This window comes from Gallinula chloropus, assembly GCF_964237585.1.
Source record: "Gallinula chloropus genome assembly, chromosome: 3".
Taxonomy (NCBI): Eukaryota; Metazoa; Chordata; class Aves; order Gruiformes; family Rallidae; genus Gallinula; species Gallinula chloropus.
Window position 1 is genome coordinate 770,455 of NC_140087.1, and position 24,197 is coordinate 794,651.

Consider the following 24,197-nt stretch of genomic DNA (forward strand, 5'->3'; position numbering starts at 1 on the left):
GCTGGTGATTCCACAACTTACAGGACGGCTGCAGAAACAGTGGCAGCCAAAGGAAAGTCTTGATAGAACTAAATGTTTATTTTCTTATTGAACAAAACTATTTTCCATAATATTGAAAAAAGGGTTCTTTATTTTAGCAGGAACACAGCATTTCATTTGTAGCAGAAACAAATGATAGAAAAGGCTACAATTCTAGCTGTGACTGTCCCTGCCTTTCTGTACCTCCGGACGATACGAATACAGCCATTCAGAGTATCTCCATCAGAGGAAAACTGAACCCAGGCTTTCAATAAGGGTGCCCTAAACAGTGAGATGAGAACACTGATCTTCACTTTCACATCACACAATATTTCACTTTCTGTAAATAATTACACATTAATTAGAATCTAGAGTGCATTGGCTAACCTTGCAACTCTGCCATGCTCATACCCTGTGTGTATGACTGTCACAAAGCACCCGAGGAACTGAATCCTATGCAGAGTGCTCTAGGTAATCCTGCTCTAGCATGGGGGTTGCACTAGGTAATCCTGCTCTAGCATGGGGGTTGCACTAGGTCCCTCCCTTCTAACCCCTACAAATCTGTCAATCTGCAAAGAAGCCCCAGTTTTGCATCCTGCTGTACCATGAATACATGAATAAGGTATTATCTCAAGACAGAGGAAGGGCTGTTCCAAACCAGACACAGGAGATAAAGCTGAATGTACTGGTCACTGGCTGAACTCTCGTTGAGTTTTAATGTTAAAAAAAGGGCATAGTATTTTTCCAGTAGACTGGGGTTGCCTGGAAAGAATTAGAAACTGGTAATGTGAAGTATTAACAGCAGTTCAGTAGTTGGTCAGTCTGTTTCCTCCTATGTAATCACCACGGGGTAGTGAGCTAAATCCTTCATCATTTGGCTCCTGTCCTCAAGAATCCTGAGGTAATACCAGGAAAATGAGATAATAATCCAATACTGTAAAAACTGTATTAAAACAAGAAAAAACCCTGAATAGATTCTAGTGGGAAAGTAATAATCTGAATTTTAGTTAGAAGTCATTATGGAACTTCGTTAAACAGATCAGCTTTGAAATTATTCTAGACAGTTGTTCCCAGACTGAAGTTTGATTTCTTAAAATATCTTTCATAACCTTCTACCTGAAGAAACTTCATCACTAAAAAACCACATATTTTTCGAGACAGAAAACAGCCAGAGGGATTCCACAAGGAAAGCTTTCAGACTACAATTCTAACCAGCAAAAAAATAACATTTTTTTCCACTATAATTGACTGGAAAAGATGAAAAACAAATGTTCCAGGACAACGTGAAATAGAAATTGTTGTGTGTGGTTTTTGTTTTTCGGGGTTTTTTATAGTGAACTGCGAACAGCCAGCCATGTGACATCATCACAGCGACAGCTGGGATACATGGAAGCTGCCAGACCGGACGCCGAGTGCCAGGATCAGTTTACCTCTCAAGTGACTACACACAAGTACTGACTACACCTGAGGTTTACCTCTGGGTACTTCCATTCCCCTAACTGAAACTGCTTCAAGCAATGCACCCAACCCTCATCCTGCAGCAAGAAAAGGAGGCACGCTGAAAAATTCAAATTACATTACAAAAAGGAAAAAAAGAGAAACAAAAGAGGAATTTCTTTGAAATGTTATTAAATAAAAGGCATATTAGTTACCATCTTTTGAACAGCTAGGCTTCAGGCCAAATATACATCCTAGGATTGTCGTTAGTATGCAGACACACAGTACCTGTGGGACAGAAAGGAGAGTAAATGTGAATTACCACCAAATGGTTCTGAAAGCCTTCCTTTTCCTTATAATGCTGTAGAATTGCACTGAAATAGCTAGAGAGGCAGGTTGGGAGGCTGGTGTCACTGCTCTCACAAGCAGTTTTCGCTCACACAAGTAGTTACACTGTTCACAATTTACTGGTGCCTGAGTGTGAGTATTCTCCAGACCAGGCGTGTGCATTTCATTTCTTACCGAGCTCCTTCGTGTTGACATGATGATGCAGTTCTCACAAACAAAAAAATTATATATATGTATCAACTTCACAGCAAACTTCCTTTGCTCCACTTCTTCCTTCCTCCTAGGCTGTTCTGAGAAGGTGAAGCAAAGTTTTACCATTGACCACAGACTACAAACAGAAGACATGGCTCTTAGGTTTTCCTGCCTAAGAAAATTATAGGTATCACTGTTTCCCACTTCCTAGTGTCCAGTTCGTGCTAGATGCTGGTCCATACCATGGTAAGCAACTGTGGGGTGTCGCCTTAGGCTGACCACAGTGTCTTACGCTGACCAGAAACTATGGCCATGTTTCTTTTGGATTCTGAATGCAGTAAAGTTATCAAACAAGCACCATATTGTCCTTGCAAAGCATTTTAGGGCAAGATCCAATGCCTACTCAGAGAGAAAGAGGCATATTAACCTCGTGAAGTATCGAATTTGGTCCATAAACACTTCCAGAAAAGTTTAATTCCTGTGTATGTACATAATACATACAAACTCCAAGAAGCCAAGAATGCACTTCTGATGCCTGTTCTATTCAACTGTAGAATGTAATAAGGAGTTTGCCAAAAGTCTTGCAAGAGAAAGCACTGTAAAAACAGAAGTATTTGGAGAGGTATGGGTAGGAGGGAATGTATGTGACAACTTTCTAGTCATTGTTTTTTCAGGAAAAAAATGCTTTCAAGCAATACTTCAACAACTTTACATACATGCCTACACAAAGGCTCTCCCTTTTTTCCTCCTCCTCATCAGCAAAAGCTGCCAACTCAATCTTGACTGTGATGCCTGAATCCTGTTATGATATGGCAAAAAAGTAATCCCATTTTAAAATGCACCTAATCATTTCTCAAGCTTACTTTTTTAAAGACTATGAGAACTTCAGTAAATAAAAACTATTTGTATGGGTTTAAACAAATACATAGTTCACAATACAACTTTGCTCACTAGGTAGTTAATAAATACAGTAAGAATGCATTTTCTGGGCTGTGTAGCATTGAAATTCAGATACTATTCTGCATTTGTGAAGTGCAAGCCATGAACTACATTAATCAATATAAAAACTATTACATATATAGCATTTACAAAAAAAGGTATTATAGGCTGGGCCTGAAGAAACTTTGCTCTAGAATTCTGAACCAGGCAAGTCTTATTAAATGTAATGCCTAGCAGAGAAATAAGTACTTTTGGAGTTCAAGTATGTCCTCAAATTGAAAGAAAAATATTAAAAGAATGAGGAAAAAACCAGGCATTATTGATGCACTCAGATATAGCACCACTGACAGAAAGGTGTGAGTCTCCATTAACCCAGCTGTCAAGCATGAACACCACTTGCAGAGCTCTGTGCTCACACCCTGCCCTACACAGCTATAAACATGTGCAGTAAGTCAGTATCAGCAGTATTATCTACCACGTAAATTGTTCCAGACCTTTGAAATCTTCCACAGGAAACATCCCTCAGATAAGAGCACATGCACAGCTAGGTAGGCAGCATGTCAGACACAAGATGTCAAAGCCCAGCAAATCAGTGCACAGCACAAAACTCTTTATTGGCCTTTACCCACACATACTACTGAGGCATTACAAGTTGAGTCATGTGTTCTTAAAAAGCCAGCTTGAGAACATTTCATTTCAGAGTGACAACATATTGTTTCTCTACTCTCACCAGGATCTCCTAAGATCAAAGATTAGAATATCTTCAGATATGTAACCACAAACACACTTTAAAACAAACACAAACCCACCTACTCTATCCACAAGAGCTTTTTTCCTGCATCTTCCAACAGCTACATGAACAATGGGACTTATGTTACCTAAAGCATCCTTGTAGCAAAAATCCAACGCAGCACCACAGAATGAGCTATTAACATTCCCCTGTGGAGCTTCAGTGTAGGTAATGCATGTTTTAAAACCAGGAAATTAATTCTGACACCATGTAGAAATAAAACCTAAATAAAGCCCAGTGCCCATGCTTGCACCTAGGGAGGAATAACCCCAGGCACCAGTACAGGTTAGGAGTTGACCTGCTGGGAAGTAGCTCTACAGAGAAGGACCTGGTATGCCTGGTGGACAAGCAGCTCTCCATGACCCAGAAATATACCCTTGTGGCCAAGAAAGCCAATGGTATCCTGAGGTGCATTCAGAAGGCTGCTCTGCAGGCTGAGAGGTTATTCTGTCCCTCTACTCTGCCCTGGTTAGACCACATCTGGAGTCCCATGTTCAGTTCTGGGGCCCCCAGCTCAGGAAAGACCGGGAACTACTGGAGAGAGTCCAGCGGAGCTACAAAGATGGTGAGAGGACTGGAGGATCTCTCATGAGGAAAGGACAAGAAAGCTGGGGCTGGTTTGCCTAGAGAAGACCGAGGGGATATTAACAGTACCTCTAAATATCTAAATGGTGGATGTCTAGAGGAAGGGGCCAGGCTCTTTTCAGTGGTGCCCAGTGACAGGGCAATGGGCACAAACTGGAGCACATGAAGTTCCATCTCAATGTGATGAAAAACTTTGTCACTGAGGGTGGCAGAGCACTGGCACAGACTGCCCAGAGAGGCTGTGGAGTCTCCTTCTGCAGGGATAGTCTAAATCCACTTGGATGTGATCCTGCTTTAGCAGGGAGGTTAGACTAGATGACCTTCAGAGGGCCCTTCCAACCCCTGCCAGTCTGTGAGTCTGTGAAATAGTTCCTGAGATTTTGGCACCGAATGTTACAAGCAAAAAGAAATCAGAGTTGTGTGTTGTACTATTGTATTCCAGACTTTCAATTCTACGCTTCCATGAACATAATTCACTCCAACAAACAAAACTATGAAAAGATTATGCTCACTGAGGCACATGAACGTTCTTTTGGGTAGGAAATACCGTAAAATAGCTGGACTTGTGTTTCCTGCAAGCAATACTCCAGAAACTTCATAGCCTAACAAACCACTGCATACTACAAATGCTCTCTGTATCTCTAGTACAAATCAGTTCTGCTCTCAAATTTCTTACATATGCACAAGAGAAAACATGATCCAGTCCTTACCTGGTATACTATGTCTACCTCTAATAAATGAAAATCTGGGAACTTCTACTCACTCATTACATTCAAGCCTTTGATTTCTTAACATTAGTCCCACTAGCTTAAATTTTAGCCTTTAAAATCTTTTACTGCAAAACACTAAATTTGTCCCACTTTCCTCTTTTTTTTTCCTTCAATGCTTGCTTAAGACATTCCACATAAACAGTAAGCTTAGGGAAAGCATTTCACACTGTTCTGGGATGGCCACCTCTAATCTAGTGGACTATACCATGTAATTGCAGTTTAGTGTTTCAGGCTTTGAATCAAGCTTTATCTTGAGTCTGAATGACTTGAGTCATAGTAATACGGATATTACCCACGCAAATGGCAAGAGTGCTCTGCTGGAACAGTGTGGAGCAACTAACACTGGCCAATACCAGCAGTAGTCCTGACTAAGCACAGCAAGAGCTGTTATGCTAGTAGCTGTATGGTCAGGGAACGGGCTCTAAGATTATCAGCTCTGGAGAGGACAAGAAATATTCAAGCTAGTTTTAAAGGTCACCCTGGAACAGAAAGTCATCTTGCTGCTGCAGTCTAAGCATGGACTGATTTGCTCTGCTTCTTGCTCTATGGGACCTCGCTGCAGCAGACAGGTTAACTAGCATACCTGAGCTATTGTTACATATGGGTAACTCAGGTTTAGGATGCTGCAGGCTGCATAAAGGTTTGGTTTTTTCCCCCCAGTCTGTATAAAGACAAGTAGCTGCACATGTGTTTAAGTATTGCTATCAAAACCCTTGTTCAAACCCTGCAATATACTGCTGCAGGCACCAGGCTCATTTCTAGCTACTACCACACTGCCAACCTAACATCTGCCTTCATGGTTTAGTCTGTCTTTGAAATAAAAAGGAGAAAATCTTAACACGTTCTTTATCCCATATTCTCCCCCACACCCCCAAAAGAGAAAGCAAAGACTAAGAAAGAGGTGCAGTTCAGAAAGAACATGGAAATCCAACATTTAGTAGGAAGATAAATAAACTAGAGAACCTTGCCTTGTTGTACATAAAAGTAGCATGAGAACTTGTAATGGTCTGTAGCTTGAGATTGCTAAAACAAAGGTTCTGATTTGGTTTTAATATAATATCTGAGAAAAGTTTTTAAACTGACACAGTAACAACTTCAGAGAATAAAGTGTCTTTTTTGTTTTAAAAATATTTTAAAGAAAGTTTGTTTTGGAATGAAAAGACATTGTCATCTAGGGATGAATCTCTGTCCCATCACTGCTTCCTTTACGTGGGAGGAAGCAATAAAAGCTTTGCTTTGTAAACATTATAGTGGTTGGGAATAGGTGGTTTAGTGTCTGGAAAACTGCAGTCCTGAAAACATTTCAAAAGCCTTTTATTTTGAGCTGGGCAGATGGAAATATGATAACAAGGTTGGAGAGCAGAGTCATTTCCGTCACTCATCTCTAGAGCTGCAGCTGAAGAGGATTTCTCAGACGTGATTTTGGGGAGCTGGTAGAAGATGCCACAGAGCCAAACAGCACAGAGGCTGCAAACACTGGACCCCAAAGAGACTGGTCAACTGTACAGGTCTTAGTGACATACAGAGAAACCTGTCACCAGCCTTAGCTACATCACCTTTCCTTTGACACTCTGTTTTACTCTTCCTTTAGACAGCCAATGCTACCCTCCCTTTCTCTTCCCTGGCTTCGCCCATGTGCTGGACTCACCCTCTTCTATTCTGCATTTTCTTTGGCAAAGAATGCCCTGATACTTCTTTTAATTAAGAATCATTCTGAATTAAGTTTCTTTCCATATTGATCTCCCTTATTCTTTGCCTATCATGTACTCAGCTACATTGCATCTTCTTTTCTTCACCCCTGATGTCTCATGGCCAACAAAACTTGCCACTCCAAGGTTTAAGGCACATCTATTAAGAGCTACACAATTAACAAAGAAATGCAAAGTAGGGATTTTTCCATACTGGTCTCCATGATTGGCTCTAATAGTTGTGTCATGTCTACCCATGAAGGGAGAATGTCTAGACTGGGTCTGTAATGCCAGCATTACAGAGACACGTGCAATTTTCCAAAGCCACTGGGACCAGTGAAAGGCACACTATGTTTCACCATACTGTGCACCTAGCATAGCTGACTTAGGACCCAGACCTTAACTCTGAAATATCTTTGAGAAAGAATTTCATCTGCAAAAAGTGCAATGAGCACAGTAATAAGTAATGAATTTCAAGTAAGCACAGAAATCACCTTCTGTCTTTAAGAGGGCACTGTTAAAAATACAGAAAACATACTATGCAGAGGGAAGACTTTATCCACACTTGTCAGGGCAGTGGAACACTTGTGCACGCAAAAGTTACTTTTAAAATTATATATTCCCCTCAACAGCTCACTTTTAAATAAAAGCAAGGGATACTTAAAGTGTACTGAACTGAAAGGAAGAGGATACTTCACTCACACCAGCACAGCTACTTAGCTAAATAAATCACCTAAAGCAAAGTTATCAGCACAGAAACAAGTGCACCACTTCTTTCCACATTTATAAATATTTTTATGCTCTTCAAAGACTTGCTTCTGTTGATCCACATTCCACATCTAGAGCCCAGGAGGAGGAGAGCCATTGAGGCTCTCAGGTCCTAGCTGTTCTGAAACACTTGAAGGTGACTGAATTATCCTCAAGTCAGTGGATGGAAAGAGCTGCAGCTTACACCCAACGCCTCTCCAGAGTTTAAGAGAATTATTACAGTAAAAAATATATAGGGATTATTGTTTTTCTTCTCAAAGCAGCACACACAAGGTAGATGTTCTCCTGTTTTTATTGAATGCAGGAGTGTTATTGCATAGTATTGCAACCTGAGGTCATTGAAAGGACAAGAATGGTTTAAAAGTAGCTTGAGCCACTGTAAAACACAACAGGCCTGCACAGAACTTAGAGTGAGACCTCTTAATAATATTCTCTGCTGAATTAAGAGAAGTTATGCTACGTGTCTAAATATCTTCCAGAACTATTCAAGCACCTGGATTTTAACAGGATAGAGACAAAAAGATAGAACAGAGTTAGCATTTGTCAGTTAGGATCTGAAATAGTTCTCGTTTGTTGCATGTCCAACTACATCGGCACATACTCTCATTAACACATGACCTGTTATCAAAGCACACACATTTCATCCCTGGCTGGTTGGGGGGTGTTTCTTCACTGCATTTTATACCATTAGAGAGAGACTAAAGGGCAACTATGAAGAGGAAGTTAACTTCTGCATGAATTCACAGAAAATAGACAGCAGTTATTAAATCAGCAGGAAGAGTTTTGTAAAAACATAAGCACAAGCAGGATTGAAAACTGATTTTGATTTATGAGAGGAAGAGTCAATATTACACTTTCAAACACAATTAATTTATTTAGCACAGCATTATTAATTTATCTAGCACAGAACAAAGACCATGACAAACCACCTGCTTTAGTGGCAGCTACATACGAATGCAGGGTTACACAGAAAGAGAAGAAACTCTCAGCATTATGCCAACTCAAAACTTGTCCAAAGCAGCTGCACTTGACCCAGGAATAAAAGCAAAACTGGAGAGGCTATGGGCTTCAGCCCTTGAGCCATCTTCCTGTTCTTCCTATTCCAAAAATCTCCTTTGAAGAACAAAAGCTAAAGCTCTTCTAATTTATAGTACTGACATGAGAGTTGTAACAAAAACCGTATAAAAAGGGGGATGCTTCTACTGCCTACTGGCAATACTACCCCAGGTTCCAAGTAAACCCATATTCACCTCCAATTCTCTGTGGCAGAGGCATTTGCTAGTGCTGCCATGACAGCAACATGACGCTGAGCAGGAAGACACAGCAGCCTCCAACAGTGAAAAAACCCTGTGAAAGGCTGAGAACATAAGGAGTGTCACAGACTGCAAGTCCACAGAGGGGTACAGGAAGAGGACAGGACAAAAGGCTTCAAAGATATCACTATGGATCTTCACTAAGCACACTGGTATCAATCACAGGCCTGACTCCTTCAACTGATTTCCCCAAAACAAGGGCCAGAGATGAAAGAGGCCATTACTCACCTCTGCACCCTTTGAATGCAGCTCCTCAAAAAACTAAAGGCACACTTTCAAATTCTGATGCCTCGCAGCATGGCAACATCTTTCAGCCAGATGAGGAGTCAAGAACTGGTCACTTGATCATGCCAGAAATAAAAAGCCCAATTGAAGATAAATAGCTGGATTTGATTATTGACTTTGTGTAAGCAGCTATAATGATGTTATATTTGTTTATTGTTCACAGAATAACAAACAAAAACCAGACAGTTGGACTTGAGGATCTTAGAGGTCTTTTCCAACCATAAAGATTCTGTGGTTTCCTACACTATTTTCCCATTGATCATTACAAAATAGCTTCTCTGAAGAGCTTATATACTACTGTTTCATTCAAACAGGACATTACAGCAATGCAGCATGCTGCCAAAACCTGTCACACAGCATATCCTTTAAGACAAGTCTTTATCCACTGCACAGGGCGTACCACCAGTGATGTTTGCTAGAGTATTAACTTCTAATAGCGGGTCCAAGGTGAGAATATTTTCAAACCTTCCATGCTTTCAAAGCCTTTAATTTGCTCTACTCCTCCTTTCAGCTGAAAGGAACAGAAACATAGCTTCCACAGCAAGTTAAACGAGAACAATCCACTCCTTGTGCAATTCTACAGATATTAGTGAAAGAATGCCAAGGAAAAAACTTCAAAGAGCAGGAGCTGGAGGAAAGCTTTGCTTAAGTTTTCTATCTTGGGCCTTGCCTGAAATCTAACAGTTTGAGCACAGTAACTAAGTTGTTCTGAACTCAAGCTAATTATTATCTCTACCAAAAAAAAATCTATCAATTTAAATTATCAGTGTGTTCTGTATCATTTCAGTACCCAAGACCCTTGCAGAACTACAGGAGATGGTGTTGAGACCGAGGGCATGTCCCCACTCCCAGGAGCTCGGCTGCCAGTGCTCGGAGACAGTTCTCAGATACTGTTTCAGCTGACCACACTGTTTGGGAGAACCTCAACCAGCCTTGAAGACAGCCCACCAACAAAAAATTGGAAGATGCCTCAGCAGAGGCAACCTTATTTTGGCAGCAGCACATAGCCATCTCATCCCTCCAATCCCTGTCTGAGCTGTGTCACAGCCTCACTGCAGTCTTACCCATCTTGGCAAAGTCCCCTATTCACCAGATCCCGACTCAAAGTCACGCACTTGAATTCTTCTCTTCACTTTGGACTCGCCTCACCACTGTATACTCCTCTGGCAGCCTAAACAACTGTCTGATCTGGTTAGCATCCCCAAAACAGCTTGCTGAAGTATGGCAAGCCTGTCTCTTGTCAGGAAGGTCACTGTCCATGTCTACTTTGTCGTGACACCTGGACACAGGTCTACCTTCTCCATCATGACCTGCCCCATGTGGAGGTAGACAAAGACTACTACTTCAAATTAAGTCAAGGTAAAACCCTAAGTTGTGGATTGAGTTGTGTTTGCTGGAGCAAACAGCTGATGCTAGCACGTTACAGCCTCACCCATCAGCAGACAGCATACAATCAGATTCCCAAGCACAACATGGATGTTTGCAGACAGGCAACCAGCCAGCAGTGCTGACAGAAGCACGCAAGTCACACAGCTGGGTGTACTTCAGCCTGTTCCATGCTTTGCACTCCAGCTGCAGTCCAGGAAGCCAGAAGCATTGACATACTGCGCTCCAAGGTACTGCTGAAGCCTCATAGATGCCTTAAAATCCTTCAGCTCAGCTACACAAAACAGCAGCTTGCAGCCTGCCCTACAGTCCACATTGCTTTGCCTATACTGAAAGCAATACCTAAACTACCCACCTTAAAATGAGCTGAAGTCTCAATCACTGTGACATAGCCACCCCCAAAGTCAACCTAGTCTGGTAATGCAATTTAAAATGGGTTCTGAGTACAACTGAGAAAGGCAGTCCTTACTACCCTCTCTTGATGAAGATTAAGAGTTTGGTTTTGTTTAACTACAGACAAAACTTCAACTTTGCAAGTGTTTCTTTGAATAATATTTTATTTTCTAACAGCCTCTGTCATCTAAGACAATACAAGATATGCTGACCCTGCCTGTGGAGTAGAGTGCAAATAAAGCAAGACTACAAGTTAACTCTGGAAACTCTTTAGAGTTAGAATGGCTAAGTATTTCTTAGCTTTTTACTGTAGGAGAGCAAGATTGTGATTTGTCTTCAACACCTAGCATAAAGGTACTAAATCAAAAAAAGAATATAGAAATTGTGGGTTTACAGCTCCCCATGTACAGTGAGAATCACTTGCAAAACTGCTGTTGAAAAATTACAGGAATGAAGAGTAACACTAAAAGTTAGTGATCCTAACATTTGCCAAAAGCTGAGTTTTCTTACGATGGATTAAATTGGATTACAATTGTTGTGTTTGGTGTAGGTATTTATAGTTGCCATTGTATTCTAATCAGATGCAAGTAAGCAATAATAAATCTTCAACCAAAGACTGGTCTTTACTATGTCTTCAGAATTCAAAACAAGCTACCATCGGAACTGGAGAGCTGTAATGCTGATGGAAAACAGGCGTGACACTTACTGTAAGACACCCTTGTTTCCAAACATCGGGACCAAGTTTCCTACCAAATATTAAATAGTGGAGATTGGTCAAGAGCTGCTTTCAGACTTCTGAACAAAAAGCACTTCAAGGTCTCTTTAGACTATGGCCATCCTGTCATTGTCATTTTTCACTTCTAATTTCACCAGAGGATGTTTGATGCTAAGAAATTAGAATTGCATGACAGCCAACCACTTCAGTATTGCTGTTAGACTGAGTGGGGTTTCTTGGAATACAAAAAACACACAAGTGAGCTCAATCTAGCATGCTCACAGGAGCAAGCAGTTTCAGTGTGGATTACTTTACTGGAAAAGGAAAGAAGGCAAGGTATACAAAGCAAAACCATACAGAAAAGGCTGAAACAGAATAGCTTGCTTAGGGCCAAAAAGTATTAGAGGAAAGACTGAACCTGGTGTGCAGCTGTCCCAGACTCAGGCAGTGTCCTTGGATCTAGTGCGATAGAACGAATAACCACAAAACTACCCAACCAAAGTTTGCTGAAGTCAATAACCATGCTGCAAATCACTAGGTAAGGGCTTGAACACCTTCCTGTCATTGCCTTGCCTTCCCTCACATCAGTTAATTCCCAAACTCATGCAATGAGCACAGAAGGTAAAATCCCTGAGTGCGGGATGGGCTTCCCATGCAGCCCTTCCCCTGGGAATCAAGACCATACCGCAGTGACAGCAAGACAGAGGGGTCCATCCAGTGACCGCACCCCTCTCAGGAGCCCAAATTTGAGAGCAGAACAAGCTTTTAGAGGGTCTAGGCCAATGTGCTTCTCAACAAGTCTGCTTCCCAACTGCTCTCTCACTAACTGCTCCCCATCTTTCCTTCTCCAACAGGAGATACAAGAGAGCATAACAACGCATTACTGGGGGGAACTGCTAACCTATAAAAAGCATTCGATATCCTCTGACATATTGAGGAGGAAAACCATCAGCTTTTGAAAAACTAACCAGGCATGCAATAGTCCTGACACCCACATCAGAACAGGTTATTTCCATGTCTTCACCACCTTGGGGGAAGAAAAACCAAAACCCCAAAAGCAGCAGTGTAAGCAAGTTTTCCATTTCTGACAGAGAAAGCCTGAAACTGTCAAAAAGAAACACTGTCTATTCTGTTACCTCTGTCCCCCTCAATGATTCAGCTGTTACAGACACTTGAAAAATTTTATTTCAGTGGAATGAAGCAGACCAAAAACCCAAGTCACTAGCAAGCTGGAATAGACAGTCTCAGACCTGAACAAGAGTTACACTGCTCTTGGGCAGCAGTGGGTGAACCTGGAGAGCCTACAGACAGGCAGACAGCTCACTGGGCTTTGAAGGACAAAGGTAAGGGCTCAGAAAATTGGCAAGACAAACAAAAAGGCATGCAGAGAAATGACATAAATGGATAAAGAGATGACCACGGTTACTGAAAGCTGGATGTTTTCATTCTGCTGCTTTGGGGAAGCGCCATGCGTTAGTAAATCGCCCCCACCATCTGGGGACTCCTCCCTGAGCAGCTGCAACACAAGAGCAACCTGCACGGTATGAAAACCTGCAGCTGAACTACAACCATGCCTGCCACAACAAGCTCTGCTAGAGGGGAGTCTGTGCAACTTCCTTCTCTACCCATATCCTCCCCTAACCAACACACATTCAGTTAACAGCTAAGCACAGTCATGTAACACAGAGGCTTTCAGAGCAGCCAACAAACCCCATGGGTAGAGCCCATGTGGTACAACACTTGTGTTTATGAACTCTGCACTTGTTCTGCAACAGGGTGAGGTTGGCTTGTGGATGGAAGCTGGAACATCAAGGTTGTGTTCCCATCTTGTACAGAAAGCACTGGGTGGCAGGAACAGGGATAAGAGGGGAAAGGAAGCAAGTCTCTGCTTTCCAGTAAAAAAAAAAAAAAAAGAAAAAAAAAGGAAGGAAAAAAAGCTATTCAACTGTTCTCTAAGTCAGAGATGCACTCAGCAGTTGTTGCCAAACAAATTCAACATCATCTTACCTAACACCAAATGTTTGGTCTTTTCATCAGCCCAAGGAAGCAGAGTTGCATGCCACCACAGCAGAGGCAGGCAGAGGGGCTTTCCTATGTCTAACTTGCACAGTGCTGCTTTCGTAGTTTCACATTGCCCAACCCAAAACACCAAGAAGATAAGTCTTCTCGCCCCTGTGTTTTACATCCGGGTGGTATCACTAACACAGTGTGAGAAAGAACAAACTTGCACTTGAACTCCAGTTTTCTGCTTTCTAACATCATGTTTTAGGTTTAATATATTCCTGTTTTACTCAACCCGGTATCACCTGAAGTAACTAACAGTTTTTCAAGCACTCCATGAGTATTCTAAATTATCTCAGTGTCTGCAACAGCCAAAAACAATACTGCAGAGTCATTTATATTTAGAAGTTTTAAGTTACTTCAGTATAGAGGACATATACTTTATTTTGACTTTCTGTTCAACACAGGATGAACATATTGCCAGCTCTCAGGGAACAGCTGTGCTTTGGGAAGTCAGGACTTAGTTCAGAAGAGCAAGTACCTGCAAACATTTTAACCTGTGATCAACTGCAGTCTTTAAGTGGCTCTGTCTCTAATAATTGGTGCATTAGAGCCTGAAAAGCTCAGAGCAACATCAGGCTTTGGATAGTATACAATTGTTTTCTGTGAGTACTACGTATTTCTAAGCCTAAAAAAAAAGCTGGCTGCTTTCATCATCCAACTGCAACGGCTGTTATGGCACAACCTAACCTCTCCAGAAGATAACAAAGTTATGAAACAAGCTACAAACCACTACCTATATTTAAGGTGACTTTCCATCAGAGCAGTGGCAAAAAAAGCCTTCTACATGGAAACTCCCACAGACCCTTGCATGAGTTTGGTATCTTTCTTACAGTGTTCTGGAAAAACTGTGACATTCAACTTACTGCTCATTATGTCATAAGTCAACTGCCAGTCACTGGGATATAGTAGATGGTTCATTTGAAACTGCAACCAGATTACAAAGCTACATGCAAGTTTGGTAAATCATCTTGATCCTTATGCTTTACCACACAGAAAGAGAACTGATTATGGATATACAGAGAGGTATTGAAGAAAGCCTGCTGCAGCGCCACTGACACTTCCTTCCAAGGCCGTAGTTCTTTCACCTTGACAATCATTTTAGCCTCATAATGATCACCCCAGGCAGTCTGGAAGGTCTTATTTTCACATCTCTACAGGGAGGATAATTATAATAGAGGAGCATGGCTAAAACTGGAAAGTGACCTACCGGCTGACAACGGCTCTGGGCACCGGGGCCTCAGAACCAGGGCTGGAAGTGGCCCCAAGCAGCACTCGGAGACAAACTTTGAATTCACACACAGTATTTCCTCAGTGAAAAGCAAGTTTTTATATTTCCTCCATCCTTTCAGCTCCTGACCCCTTTTTTTTTAGCTCTCCCAGCCACTTTAACCGGATTTAACCTGGTTTTGTCTCCCCTGGTGCGTCCCTACACCAAACAGCTAAAACCATGCGATGGAAGACGGGACAGCCAGGAACACTGCAAAAGAATCAGGACGACCCAGCCCTGAGTACTACCAAGAGACAAAAACAAACCAGCGAGGAGCAGCTTCCAGGCCGGCCGTTGCCCACACACCGTAAGGCAGCAGCGCGCTCCGCCCTCAGCTGCCCCTGAGGCGGGAGGCGGGAGCCGTGGCACAGCGCTGGCACCCCGGCCCACGGGACGCGGCCCCCGGGATGCTGGGGAGGCCCCGCCGCGGACTCCTGTCCCCGAGGGGCGCGGAGAGCTTTGCCCGTCCCCAGCCCCGCGGGGCGAAGCACCTGTTCCCGGTCGCGCCGCCTCCTCACGCACCCTCCGGCGAGGCGGCAACCGGGGAAGGCCGCCCGCCAGCCCGCCCCCGGCCCTTACCAGGGAGAGCACTTTGTAGGTGTTTGGGTCCTTATTCCTGCCGCCCGGAGCTTTCTCCGGCTCCTCAGCCACCTCCATGGCTGGCAGCATGGGCACGGCCGCAGCCTGCAGCCCGCCGTCGGCAGCCCCTATCCCGCCGAGGTGGTCCTCGTGGTCCTCACGCCCCTTCCCCACCGCCGCCTGCTGCCCATTGCTCTGCATGGTCCCCGCAGATCTGCCCTCCGTCCGCCGCCGTCCCGGCTATTAATAGCGCGACGGCCGGCCCCGGCCCCGGCCCCGCCCCGGAGCGCGGCCACCGGCACCCCCGCCGGCCGCAGCGTGAGGGGGAACCGGGCTGTGCCCCCCCTGCCAGCCCCGCTCGGCCTCCTCGCTAGCGCAGGGCGAGCCGACGTCCCCCGCTTTCCGCCCCCGCCCCGCAGGTGAGGGCGGGCCGCGGCCGCCCCTCCCTAGGGGCAGGGCGGCGGCAGGGCAGCGCCGCGGGGTCCGGAGCCAGCGGGGTGCCGGCGCGGCACCCGTGACAGCTGCCCGTGACATCACGCCGCTCCAAATAGCGGCCGGGGCAGGGCGCCGCGCCGTGTTTACGAGGGAGCGCGGGGAAAGTTTCCGCTGCCCGGCCCGCGCCGCGGGAAGCGGGCGGAGGCGGTGGCGCGGCCTTCCCCGAAGCCGCCCGGCAGCGCAGGTGTGCGCGGAGGCGGGGGTGCCCGTCTCGGTGCGGCCGGAGTCACTGCGCCCAGCGCCTGCTGCGGCTCCGCAGCCCGCGCTCTGCTCGCTGGCGCCTCCTTGCCTGCTGCGGGCCCCCTCCGCGGGCCCAGCGCGCCTCTCTCCCCACCTGCCTGGGGAGGGTTTCCCCTCCCGCCTCTGCCCCCGCGCCCACGGAAACCCCCAGCATCAGGCCAGCCGGATGCCCGCGCACCCGGGGCGGGAGCTCCGCCGGCGGCTTCAGCGTCCTTCCAGGGAACATCTCTTCTTGTCTGGGGCGACCTCGGATTAACTAACTGCCGCCGGGCTTGGCCGTGCTCGGGGGGCTGCGGCGGCGTTAGGGAGAAATTCCCCTGTAGGCATCCTCCCGGGCCCCGTGTTGCTCCCTGGTGTCGCCTTAAACTCCCCCTTACTGTCTGGCGGGGGAGAGGCGCGATGCGAAGCGCCCTTCCCCGAGCCCAGCAGCCGGTCCGGTTGGCGGGTGCTGCTGGGGCCGGGAGCGCCCTACAGGCCGCCCGGGTGGCCCGGTGCTGCTCGAGGCTGGCGAGGCCTGCTGAAGCCCTTAGGAGTGCCTCGTTCTGTATGTTGACATTCGATGGACTCTTTCGGTTCTGATGGCCTTGATTTGCGGGGGCTTGAGGCATCAGTGGTAGATCCATCTTCTCTGTCAGCGCACGCCGGAGTGGCACTGGCATGGCTTCTGACAAAACGTGTGTTTGCTGAAAAACAGCTGCAGTGAAAAAACTAAATCCCCTCTGGAAGCGATTTTGATGCCTGTCAAAATGTTGCTCTGTTTTCTGTCTCAGCTGAGCTGCACAGTGAAGCTGCCGCTACAACTGAAGTGTAGAGGACCGGTAAAGACACCGCGCTCACCGAACCGCGGTCTGCACGGCTGCTGCAGCTCACACCACGCCGGGGGCTTCTGCAGAGCTGCCCACCTGTGCCTGGCATCGTCTGATGAGGCGCCCTAGGTGCAGCCTTCCTGCACAAGGATTTTATGTGATCGCAAAGAAAAGGCAGGAGGAGCTGTGAGAATCAAGCTCTTCAGTCTACAACGAGTCTCCTTTATTCCATTAATAAGGCATGCCAGACAACTGAGCAGGTGACTGATTATACAGTCAAGGATTTTTGACATTTGAACTATTTAAAAATGCAAACTAAACACTGATCATTGGAAAACACTCATGGACTGACACAGCCAAATTGGGCTTGTTTCCAGTGAATGTGGTTTTAATAACCAGCGCAACAAGAGGCAGTAACAACTTCACTTTATTTTTTTCCCCTTTATTTTTTCCCCTTTATTTCTCCCCCTAAAATCCAAAGTCACTACAATGACATAATTTTAAGTTAAGATCTTTTTCTGCTTCAAGTCACACATGAAACACATGGAATCCCTCCCTTCTGCCCCTAAAAAAGGATCCGAAAATAAAAAGCTTTCAGTGTTATTCTACAAATAGTTAAAACATTTTTCATTTTCATGTAGAAAGATATTTTCTGATTAATTTTAAGAATAAGTCAAATAGAAATCTCCTTTCTTGTCCTATGCATGTAATCTGCTCAAAAGTTTGAATAGTGCACCCTGTATACTGATGATTCAATGGAAATTATGTATAACTACATCACAGGCAAAAATGCATCTGTTTTTCCATAGAAAGAAAGGATATTCTGCAGCTGAAGCTAGCTTCCCAGTTGTTCATTCAGTAACTATTCATTAACAGTTACTTTTCTACTTATAAATACTAAATGAAACACCCTCAATTTTGATTTCTTTCTGTGCCAACACAAACAGCAAAGGTTCTTCAGGATAAATGTGGAAAATAATGAACTAGTGGGGAAAATAAATAAAGGCATCATTGTGCAATGAATTAATTGCAGGGATTACTGGAGCTGCAAACCCGAATTCCAAAGCAGTGGCTGTGGCCATTTCAGCAGAGATGGAGGAAGCTTTTGAGGAAGCCAGTGCTGCTGCCAGCTCCAGCTGTGACTGAATCAAGTTGCCTTACCAAATGTCAAGAGACAACAGCAACCACAGCCGCTTTGTGTTTCCTGGCCTTTTCTGTAAAGGAAGTCATCAGAGATTATCAATTTTAAGTTGTCTTTCAACTGTTAGCAGCTACAGGGAAGACAAGTGAACATTAGTGATGTACTAGGAAAGAAAGGTGAGCAAGCGGAGAGTTCTCCTTGCTCTTGCATCTCAGAGCTTGTGACACTTCTCACTGGTGGTTTTTTTACATGGATGAATTCTCCCTCAAGCGTCTGTTTCTAAGACAGGAGCAAACACCAAGGTACACAGCTGAGCAAAGATCCAAGACACAAGGGTAAAGTGAAGTTTCAAGACACAGATTGCAAGACTCAGGTTCTGAACTTTCCATCACAATGTTTCTTGTCAGGGAAAATACTTAGAATGGCTGAGTCCTTTATGACAGTTTGTTCTAGAATCCAGAATCCTGCTCTCCAAAATACACCCTTTTTTGGAAAGTACACAAAGTAAATTGTTTTTGCAAAGAATTTCCTTTTTTTTGGCTGTTTCAACTAGTCTTCAAGAAAAATACAGTCTAAAGATAATAAACTGATCATTTAGTATTTCCTGTATCACTGAAAATGGCACAATCCTGCTTTTTTCAGTCAGTTTGGCGCAGATTATTGCAAATTTAATAACTGTTAATCTATCAGGTTTTAGATTGCTGGCAGCAATAGATGGAAACAATGAAAAGCCTTTATTTTAGCAATAGGAAATACTTGCTTGACAGCGATTGTCAGCCTCTCTAACCTATATACAATGTGTTTATTTGTTACTGGAAGAAATGCCTGAAGATCTTTAAACTTTAAAACCTTGACATCATGACAATGCATTGGCAGCATCTGTTGGAAGCGTAAGATGTTTGAATACTTTAATGTGACCCAAGCAGACATTCATTAGGCTGTTCAGCAGTGTAATCTCAAACCAGAATACCTAATCCACCAGCTGTATTTAAGTGGTCTGCACAAGCAAGCTCATTACCAGGAAGAATACTTTTGTATGTACAGGGGAAAATTGTAGGATGTTCACCAACAGGAATTAAAAACGAAAAAGGGTGGGGAGAAATTACTGTGTGAGAGGAGCCAGTCCAGTGCTGCTTCTAGTGAGATTACAGGCAGTGTTTATCAACCTGAGAAGAGTCCAGAACAAAGCAGTAGTGTAGATACAAACATTGCCACTAGCTGGCGAGTTAAAGATAAAACATTCTTTCACAAATTAAATGTTGTGTTATGATTTAAACTAAATAAATAAGCAGAAGGTGTGGTCTTCACATGCGTTTTGGTCTCTGCATGGTATAGATGTGCTACAACCAAGTACTCTTTTCAGTTCCCACCTTTAATTTCTTCTAAGACATCTGTAACAATGTGGTGATCCAGAAGGTAAGGCCATTGTGAAATTAATATCAATTAATCCTCCTCTGAATCTGTTAGATGTATTCCTACAGCCCAGCCTCACCACACTACATCACACTGAGAAATCCCCTTACATCTCGTTGATTTTTGACAACTCAAAGTGAAAAAGGCTCAATACAAACAGGGATGGGGGACAGCAGGGAGCTTTCAAAGTGGACGGTCAGTTGGGAACAGAGATTTGAAAAATGCCTAAGGAGTTCAGGAATGCATATCCATCCTGCATCTCCAGACAGATTTATATTCCTAAATCATATAGACAGATTTGAAATCCATCTTTATGTAATGCTTAATAGCGTAACAACTGCTAGATTAAATCAGGTTAAACAGCAGTCAGAGATCTGTGTCTGAGGATACTTGGGGAGAGGGGAGGTCCCCTGCAAGATACTGTTTGAGATAATTTTTCATGGTTCTCTAATGGCTTTTGGAACGCATGCACGCTTTCAGCTTCTCCTTCATCTTGCAGAAGGAAGTCACGGTCTCTGAAGAAATACCTCTTTAAATTTCAGTATTTATTGTCATCATGCAAAATATGTAGGTCAGTGTAATTTGAGAGAGTCCTGTGCCCTGTCCAGTAGCAGTACTGTTTAGATGCTGCGTGTCTTCTTTTCAACAGCTACAGGCATTGGCATTCGCTACCTCTTTACTGGAAGCAAGCTCGTGGAACGCCAAGTTTGTATTTCACTGCTGGAACAACATCTATTGCACATGAACATACTAAAATGTCATCAAAACAAGATTCTGGAAAATATCTCTGCTTTTGAAAAGTACCTAGAGCGATGCCTTAAGACTGGCTGCACTGAATTATCATGAAAAAGGAAAGTTTATGAGTATCACAATGCAAGTTGGTTCTTCTGGTGTTTAACAGTTGGCAAATGATGCACATTTAAGGAAACCTCTGGTATTGTAAAATATGATATTGCTCAATAAAATCCACACAAAGAATTAGAATACTATGTGCAGAGGTAATGAGAGAAGTAGTTTGTTATTCCTTTCAAAAATATAATGAAGCGTTACCATTAACATTAACATTAACATTAACATTAACATTAACATTACCATTAACATTAACATTACCATTAACAACACCTGGGTGAAATCGCATGGTCATTTGCCCGTGTTCTTGTGGGGGACTTCAGCTTCCCTGGTATATGCTGGAATTACAACACAGCAGAGAGGGAACGGTCCCAGCGGCTCCTGGAGCGCGTTGAAGATAACTTCCTGACACAGCTGGTGAGTGAACCAACCAGGAAAGGTGCCTGCTAGACCTGCTCTTTGTGAACAGAGAAGGGCTAGTCAGACATGTGGCCGTCTCGGGCACAGTAACCATGAGGTGACAGAGTTCTCTGTTCTTAGAGATACTAGGAGGGGCGGGCAGCAAAACTCCCACCCTAGATTTATGACGGGCAAACATTAACCTGTTTAGTACCCTGATTGTCAGGATCCCTTGAGAATTGGTTCTGAAGGGTAGAGGACTCTAGGAAGGAAGTCATGAAGGTGCAGGAGCAGGCCATCCCTTTGTGCTGTAAGGACAGGCGGCAGCATAGAAGACCAGCCTGGCTGAACAGGGAGCTTTGGCTGGCAGTCAGAGAGAAAGAGAGTTTATGACCTTTGGAGGAAAGGGCAGGCCACTCACTATGATTACAAAGATGTTGTGAGGCTATTCAGGGAGAGAATTAGAAGATGCAAACCCCAGCCAGAAATTAATCCAACCTCCATGGTAAAGGACAACAGAAAAGTTTGTATAAATATATTAACAACAAAAAAAAGAAAGACCAGGGAGACCCTCCATCTCCTATTGGATGCAGGAGGAAACACAGGGATGAAGGACAAGGAAAAGGCTGAGGTGCTTAATGACTTCTTTGCCTCAGTCTTTAGTCAGCATGGGCTGATGAAGGGCAGGTCCTGTGTGACTAACCCAATGTCCTTCTATGACAGGGTGACCTGCGAATGGGATGAGGGAACAGCTGTGGATGTTGTCTACCGTGACTTTAGCAAGGCCTTTGACACAGTTTCCCCCAGCCTTCTCCTGGAGAAGCTGGCTGCTTGTGGATTGGGTGTGCGTACACTCGGATGAGTAAGAAGCTGGTTGGCTGGCTGGGTCCAAGAGTTGTGTAAAATGGAGTTGAATCTAGCTGGCGGCTGGTCAGGAGTGGTGTCCCCCAGGAGGTGTAGCTGGGGCCACTCCTGTTTAACATCTTTACTGATGATCTGGATGAGGGGGTAGAGTGCACCCTTAGCAAGTCTGCAGATGACACTAAGCTGGGTGGAAGTGTAGATCTGTTTGAGGGTAGGGAGGCTGTGCAGAGGGGCCTACACAGGCTCCATCAGTGGGCCAAAGCCAATTGCATGAGTTTCAACAAGGCCAAGTGCCGGGTCCTGCACTTTGGCCACAAACCCCCCTGGCAGCGCTAAAGGCTTGGGGAAAAGTGGCTGAAGAGCTTCCCAGCAGAGAGAGACCTGGGGGTGTTGATTGGCAACCAGCTGAATATGAGTCAGCAGCGTGCCCAGGTGGCCAAGGCCAACAGCATCCTGGCTTGTGTCAGGGAGAGTGTGACCAGCAGGGCCGGGGAGGTGATCTTACCCCTGTACTCTGCCCTGGTGAGGCCACACCTCAAGTACCCTGTGCGGTTTTGGGCACCACGGTATAGGAAGGACATTGAAGTGCTGGAGAGGGTGCAGAGAAGGGCAGCTAGGGTGATCTGGGGTCTGGAGAACAGCTCTTACAAGCAGAGGCTGAGGCAGCTGGGGCTGTGCAGCCTGGAGGAGACTGGGGGGAGACCTTAACATTCTCTGCAGCTACTGGAAAGGAGGTTGTAGTAAAGCAGGTGCTGGCCTCTTGTCCCTAATCACTAGTGACAGGACAAGAGGGAATGGGTTCAAGTTGTGCCAGGGAAGGTTCAGATTGGATATTAGGAAAAATTTCTTCACCGAAAGAGTGATGAAGCACTAGAACAGGCTGCCCAGGGAGGTGGTGGAAGCACTGTCCCAGGAGCTGTTCAAAAAACAGGTGGATGTGGGGTTTAGAGGTCACAGTGGTGTAGGGCTGACTGTTAGACTTGATGATCTTGAACATCTTTTCCAACCATGATGATTCTATGATTATCACCATTAACATTATACTTGCCAAGTGTAGTGTTAAGAACAGCCAGAAAACTCAAGAGAGAAGACTCACAGATCTCCATAAGGGAGGGAGAGGAGCACCTGGGAGCAGCAAAAGGGGAAGTTGTATCCCTCTTTTTTAACACTGCAGGTGCTGTTCCTCGTTGATCTGAATTTCAGAGCTGTATATGCAAGCATTGTCAGTTCAGGAGGTGTTCAGATTCAACAGAACAAAACACCAAATGAAAACGTTTTGTTGTTTGGATCCTGTTTGCCATCTGTAAAAGGACTTACGTAAAGCCTCCAAATAATTTGAATAGCTGTGGCATTTCTGTGCTTCAGCATAGTAACAATAAATACTCCATGTTTCTGGAGCCTTGACCACCAGTCTTCACTGGCTGTCTGGTTTTGCAATCCTGACAGAAGCGCACGATCACTTTGGAAAGCGCAGACGCTGTTGAAAGATAAATTCTGTGTGTTCGTTTTAATCAGCTGTGAATTTCAGAGCTCTAAGCTAATCCCTGAGTAAACTGACTGGGGTCACTTTTTCTCCAGAAGACTGCAACACTCTTCCCATGGAAACAACAGTCTGACATCAGTCTTCCCTGTTGTTACTGTGAAGCAAAACAGGCCTGTCCTTGCACCGCTGCAGCAGCGTGTGCTCAGCTGTTCTGCCTCTGTGCCGCTCGTGGTGCTGAGCCAGCACGCACACGGAGACAGACTCCCCAGGCAGGGAACACTCATCTCCTGGTAGGGGATGTCCACGTTCTCATCTCCAAACGGTGAGTGGATGTGACTAGCACTGAAGCTCACCCCAGTCTTCCCTCAGCTCAGGAGTCTCCAGCTCCCCCCTCTCACCCAGCTGACCCGTGTTGCTTCCTGTCAGATTCCAACAACAACAAAAATACCCAGGGAAATTCCCAAACAATGTTTCAGTATTATTCTTATGGGCTCCATAGTCTGTCTCCTCTGCATTCACTCCAGCAGATCTCCAGAGATATTTATAACAGTACAAGAGGACACATAACACTGCTTCTGGTAAAGATGCTTCAGAGAGACAAAATGAAACCATTTCCTGGCCCGTGGCCCAGACGAGAAGCCCACCAGGAAAAGGAAACAATGCATGTTGAAATGACTTTACAAGTGTAGAGCCCTTCAGGATGACATCTCAGGGAGGCAGTAGGTGTTCTGGGGCAGGGTGCTGCACCTACCCCCTTTTGTGAGAACCGGCATGAAGTCTCTAGCAGGGCGCCTGCTGTTGAATCCCTGCTAGTTTATGACCAGATCCAGTCCCAGGCATCTTCAAAAGGCTATCCAGAGATTCACCAGATAGGTGTCAGGAATAATACCTGGTTCAGACTGTGGGGAGTGACAAGCAGTGTGTTCTTTCAAGTTTGATTCAAGGCACCTCAGGCCTGGTCTTCAGAACT

At 44.8% G+C, this 24,197-nt stretch overlaps 1 protein-coding gene across 1 annotated transcript in view; it reads right to left on the minus strand.

Annotated features, from left to right (window-relative positions):
• The window catches only part of ENPP1 (ectonucleotide pyrophosphatase/phosphodiesterase 1), a gene marked incomplete at its 5' end in the record, with an annotated part of 54,676 nt that extends 38,938 nt beyond the window's left edge, over window positions 1–15,738 (minus strand). The window contains 2 exons of the mRNA XM_084261811.1: window positions 1,671–1,743; window positions 15,538–15,738. Coding sequence (XP_084117937.1) covers window positions 1,671–1,743; window positions 15,538–15,738 — 274 coding nt within the window. The remainder of the gene's footprint in view (window positions 1–1,670; window positions 1,744–15,537) is intronic.
• Window positions 15,739–24,197: the final 8,459 nt, after the last annotated feature.